The sequence below is a fragment of the Caloenas nicobarica genome, chromosome 21 (assembly GCF_036013445.1).
Source record: "Caloenas nicobarica isolate bCalNic1 chromosome 21, bCalNic1.hap1, whole genome shotgun sequence".
Lineage (NCBI taxonomy): Eukaryota > Metazoa > Chordata > Aves > Columbiformes > Columbidae > Caloenas > Caloenas nicobarica.
In genome coordinates, this window is record NC_088265.1 from 6,856,495 (window position 1) to 6,862,489 (window position 5,995).

The 5,995-nt window shown below is 51.5% G+C and overlaps 1 protein-coding gene across 1 annotated transcript; it reads right to left on the reverse strand.

Annotated features, from left to right (window-relative positions):
- Nucleotides 1–4,074: 4,074 nt before the first annotated feature.
- On the reverse strand, nt 4,075–5,424 carry LOC135997012 (lysozyme C-like). Its single transcript, XM_065649379.1, has 4 exons — nt 5,271–5,424; nt 4,851–5,009; nt 4,535–4,613; nt 4,075–4,135 (listed from the first exon to the last, which is right to left on the reverse strand). Exons 1-4 carry the CDS (start codon nt 5,422–5,424, stop codon nt 4,075–4,077), a joined length of 453 nt encoding a protein of 150 aa, XP_065505451.1.
- Nucleotides 5,425–5,995: the final 571 nt, after the last annotated feature.

The window sequence follows — 5,995 nt, forward strand, 5'->3', positions numbered from 1 at the left end:
ATCAAACCATGAATCTTTAATGTAAAACAAAGTCTCTTGGAACTAATCCTGGAATGCAAACTCATACCTGTATTTAAAAAGTCCATGTAGGGGGAAAGTCAGTCAAAGAGCCAGGAATCCAGATTCTAAATAGATCGATAAGGGGAAGGGGGTTGTTAGAATTAGATGAATGAAATATGTAAACTGGGGCAGGTGTCGGGTGGTCTATAAACCCTGCAGTACCAACCAAGGGGGAACGGAGGAGGGAAACTGCGGCTGGGATTCAGGGGGGATTTAAGCGGGGGCTTTTTGCCGTATTATCCATGCCTGCCTTTAGGTAGAACACCCGATCTTGCAAAATCGTTAATAAAATACGCTTTGCTGAGATCCTGCCTGCGCCTATTAAGTTGCCAAGGTAATCGTTTCCTACAGCGCACACAAAACACGCTGCAGTGCTGTGCTCTACAGAGACGTCCCTACCTGCCCAGCAGGGACAGACCCCTTCCTCGCAAAACCTCTTCACATCCATCCTTGTCTTCCTCGCACACCTGATGAGCCCTCGAGGTCATCTCCTGCTCCATCCCTGCACGCAGAGCCTTAGGAAGGGCCCCGAACGCAGTGAGCCCATGACGGCGGCCGGTCAGAGCAGGCGGCTCCTCCCGCTCCGGGAAGCGCAGGGGTGGACACGCCGTCTGCGCTGCCGGTTCTCCAGCAGCGACCGCGCCAGCGAACACCTCGCAGCTGCCGGCGCTCACAGACGCGCACGTCCCGACAGCTCCCCCAGCCCAGCAGCCGCAGGACCCTGGCCGGCCTGTCCCTCGGGGCCGCCCGAGCCGGACAGACAGACGGCAGCGGGCAGCCTGTCCTGCGCAGCCCCAGGGCGGGCTCTCCCTCCCGCACACGCCGGGCAGAGGGCGCGACCGCCCGCGGGAACCTTCGGCCGGAGCGGGAGACCCGGCAGCGGCTCCTCCGGTGCCCGGGGCAGGACGGGGCAGGACGGGGCAGGACGGGGCAGCCTGGGGCCGCCGGAGCGGAGCTGCCCCTGGGCTTTGCTCTCCCGGGGCGGCCCCGCCGAGCCGATCTGCGCTGCTGCCAAGCGGGCGGCAGCAGGACCGGGATCCCGCCCCTCGCCCGGCCCCGCTCCCGCCCCGCTCCCGCCGGGATCCCGCGATCGCGGCCCCGCAGGCGGCTGCTGCGGCGCGGGGCGGCCACACGGCTGGGTCGGCCCCGGCCCCGCAGCGGGAGCCGCGCTCCGGGCCGCCCTTGGGCCGGGGGCTCAGCGGGGCCCGAGCGCAGGTGGCTGCTCGAGGGACCACGGGAGTTGGCGAGCTGGCGTGGGGGCAGCCGAGACCCGCGGACACCCGCGAGTGGGAGTGGGGGGCTCTGCCAGCACGGAGGGGGATGCGGCCCCGGGACTGGTGTGTGCAGGTGCCAGCAACTGGTGAGACTGGGTGGCATCCAGAGGCAGCTACTGGGCAGACAGAGGGTCTGACCCAGCTGCTGGAGCGGGCTGATTGCACGCCTGTGCGTGTGTGCATGTATATACCTGTATACACCTGTGTGTGTGTATATATATGTATATTTCCCACTCAAGGACTAAGGGACCTTCATTCTGATCAGCCAGAGAGGGAAACAGGATGAGGCCACTGGTGCAGTTCGTGGTTTTGTGTGTGCTGAGTGTGTATGTCTTAATCTGTTTGGCCAGTCATATACATGTGTATATACGTGTGTGTATATTGTAACATCATGGAAGGGTTTAGGTTGGAGAAGACCTGTAAGATCATCGAGTCCAACCGTTAACCCAGCACTGCCAAGTCCACTACTAAACTATGCACCTAAGAACCTCATCTACACGTGTTTTAAAGCCGTCCAGGGATGGTGACTCCACCACTGCCCTGGGCAGCCTGTTCCAATGCCCGACAGTTCCCCAGATCCAACGTCAACTTCCCCTGGCACAACCTGAGGCTGTTTTCTCTTCTCCTATCACTTACTACCCAGGAGAAGAGACCAACCCCCTCCATGCTCCAAGCTCCTTTCAGGCAGTTCAGAGATCAGAAGGTCTCCCCTCAGCTCCTGTTCTCCAGCTGAACCCCAGCTCCCTCAGCCGCTCCCATCACACTTGTGCTCCAGCCCCTTCCCCAGCTCCGTTCCCTTCTCTCAACTCGCTCCAGCACCTCAAGGGCTTTTTTGTTGTCTAAGTGGTGTAGCAGGTTGCTAACCAGTTTGCCTTGGACTATGTGGGCTTCATTCTGCTCCACATCCCTCTCTTCCAGTTCAGGGGCTGGGTATTTGGAGTACAACTGGTACCATTACTCTTTTACAGCAGTAGCCTGTTCTAGTTGGGCTTTGGCCCTTCTAATTTTCCCCCTGCATAACTTCATGGCATCCTTGTAGTCCTCCTGAGTTGCCTGCCCTTTCTTCCAAAGGTCATAAACTCTGCTTTTTTCCCTGATTTCCAGCCAAAGCTCTTTGTGCAGCCGGGCTGGTCGTCTTGCCCACCAGCTAGTCTTTCGGCACATGGTGACAGCCTGTTCCTGCACCTCTAAGATCATCTTCTTGAAGAGCAACCAGCCTTCCTGGACTCCTTGACCCTTCAGAGCTGCCTCCCAAGGGAGTCTGTCAACCAGTCCCCTAAACAGGTCAAAGTCTGCCCTTCGGGAATCCAAGGCAGCACTTCTGCTGACTCACCTCCTTACTTCTCCAAGAATCAAAAACTCTATCGATTTTGTGATCACTGTGCCCAAGGCGGCCTCCACCACCACATCACCCACAAGTCCTTCTCCGGTCGCAAACAGCAGGTCCAGCAGAACCCTTCCCTAGTTGGCTCAGTGACCAGCTGTGTCAGGAAGTTCTCCTCCACAAGCCAAAACCCCGTATAAGAAGTTTTGTTTGAATCCGCAAATAGATGGAAAGTACCTGCACTGAAGACTACGATAAGGTAAGGATTTAACTCCGGTGGTTTTGAGTTTTCTCAAAATCTTCATGGACCTCAGCTCTGCCTTGAGTTACTTAATGAAGTCTGATGGGTCACAGGAGGGGAAAGAGCCACCATCCCCCATGTAGCTGGGAAGATTGTCTTCTGGAAAGGCTAATTTGAGCTTTTTTTTTTCAGATTCAGCCATCTAAACAAACATGCCTTCCATGTTGGTTTATACATTCACGCAAGACAAAAGTTAAAGCATCCCTTTATTGCATGAACATGAAGCAGTCACTGCTCAGCAAGCAGCAGAACAAAGCATATGTGGAAGCAAATATGGTTTCAGTATTGTCAGCTTCCATTTGTGCACTGTTTCTGGATTCAGCCTTCATTTGGAAAAAGGACTCATGACCTAAATGGCAAAACATTTCCCTTTCTTTGTTAGCTTTCCAACCCGTTATTTTCTCATGGAGATGCGGCCTTCATCTTTCCTAGACTGTGTTTGATCTGAATCCTCAGAGGATCGTTAGAAAAGCCATATTCAGATGTCTCTACATTTCAGTAGCCTGTCTCTCACACCAGCCAGGAGCAGATGCTCAGATAAATGTATGGATCAAGGTCATGTTTTAGCAAAGTTTTGTCTCTGTCAGCCAACTGTACTACGCACCTCAGTCAGTGACTTTGTCCTAGATATAAGGCTACTGCAACTCTGCAGGTCTTACAACTAGCACAGCATTCATTAATCTTGACGTTTTCTATACTCAGATAAGAAGGAACGTAAGAGTGAAAGAAGGTAATGGAGGGAGGAATGGAAGATGGGAGGAAGGGAGGGATGAAGGAGAAGAGAGAAATAGACAAAAAGAGAGAGAAACCTGAAACATTAGTATGCTCTGTTAGTCAGGACAACAACATCTTGAGACGGGATTATGCAAATAAATGGCTGAAACTCCACCTGTAATGCACTTCTGCTAAGCCTTGTTACTACTAAGCCATCAGCCTTTAAGTTCTCTACCTGCATTGCGGTAGCTCAGAGTCCTCATAGTGTTAACAACAGCCTTTCTACCTTAATAATTTGCTGCTTTTAATTCCCTGCACCCATCCATTTTCCCTAGCCTCCATACACCCGCATTCTTCACCATTCGTGATCCCGAGGAAACAGCTGCCGCTTGTGGAGTGATTTAGCATCCCTTGACATAGGAACTCAGGGTTTGGCCCTGGCAATATTTTCTCCAGGCGACCCTGGAAAATAAATATGTAATGTAAATTGAAGAGTTAAATAATGATTGAACTGCTTTTAAAATCAGAATTGGTTAGTCTTTGAGAGTCTTGGGTGAAGAAAGCTGGGCATGATAGATATGAATCAATGAAAATTCTGATGAGCTCAATCCAGGGAGCTGGGGGAAGGGGAAGGAAACAAAAGGGAGAGCTCTGGGAGGGGAGGGAAATGTAGGGAGTTAGAGCAGGTCCTGGGAGCCAGGACTCCTCAGTTCTCCTTTCAGCTCCAGAAGAAGGACTGTGCCAAACTTTACCAAACAGAGCTCCTCACCAATTGCCCCCACCACCACCACCAGTCAAAAGCAGGATTTTCTTTCGTGTCTCTGCCCCCTCTTTCCCAGTGCCCACTGCAAATATCCTTACCAGGGTGTGAGGCCTCTAGCCTCTCTGGCAATCTGCTTGGCACACCGAATATCATCCTCAATATTATCATCTGAAAGTTCTGTAGAGAAGGGAGAAAAGGTCAGTATGGAGGAAAGCAGAGCAGAGAGAGAGCAGGGATAGATGGGCAGAGAGAAAGGTGTTCATCAGGAAGGGCAGCTGGGATACCGGGGAGATGGATGAATAGGACACAAGGAGAGAAACGCCCAGAGCAGCTGATAGACAGATGTCATGGGCAGATCAAGGTGCTTTCATAGAGTGGATGAAGAAAGACACTCTGTTCTGTCTCACCACTTACTTGAGCAATTGATACGGCAGGCATTCTTGGATTCACGGGTCTTGCCATCGTTACACCAGTACTTGCTGTTGATCTGAAAGATCCCGTAGTCCCTACTTGGACCATTGTTATTAAATGCAGCAGTGTTGTAATCGCTCTCATGTTTTACTAGGCAGACCCCTGTGGGAGGAAGAGACAACCCGGAGGAGGAACATCAAATATGCTCAGGGTAAGTAAGAGGAAAGAGATGGAGGGATTAAGGATGAATGAGGAGCTGGAGAAGTAATTAACCTGTTGATATTGTAAGTCTGACAAATGGATGGATAAATGCTCGGAAAGATAAAGCTGTGACAGAATAGTACTGTTGGAAGATTGCAAAGAAGCTGAGAGGGAGAAGGGTGTTATAGGCAGAGAGGTGCAGCAGGAGATTATTATACTCACAGTCAGCTACAGTTTTGCCCACAAAGCCCTCAAAGCCATGCCGACGAAGGATCTTCACCAAGTCACATTGGGGGATGCGTTTTCCCTGGGTGCCTGGCAGAGCCAGGCCAAGGAAGACGAGAAAAAAGCCGAAGAAGAGCATCGACCTTCTCATCATGCAGTCCACAGCAAGGAAGTGCCAAAATGACTTGAGCTCTCTGTCTGTCAGGACTGCCCTCAGTGTCACCCTTTTATTCCTGTTACCTGGATGAGGACCAACAGGCCAAGCCAAGCATGTCCGGGAAGTCTTGGTGGCCTTTACAATAATAAGCCAATAAGGAAATGGGCCAAAAGCCAAAGACGATTTTTGAGGGTGCCAGTACCTGTTTCACCAGTGCTGCCTGGATGGGGCATGTGCATGCCACAGACAATCCAGCAGTTCCCAGTTCGATATTGCAAAGGCACAGAGTTACTCCAGCGAAGAAATTTGGACCTAACATTGAGATCATGGTTATGGTTACCATAGGAGTTGAACTGGGATTTATCTATTAGCAAAGGCTGGGAAAACCTCAAGAGTCCCTGTTAAAGTAACGTCAAAGACTGAGTTTACACTTAAATTATAGTTACCCATGTGTTAGGACCAGCCTTATATTGATGCTATTGATGCAATTTGGAACTGTCCTATGATTTGAGGGTAGGGTTGCTATAGGGACCCATTTTGGGTAATCACAAGAACAGAAGTCACC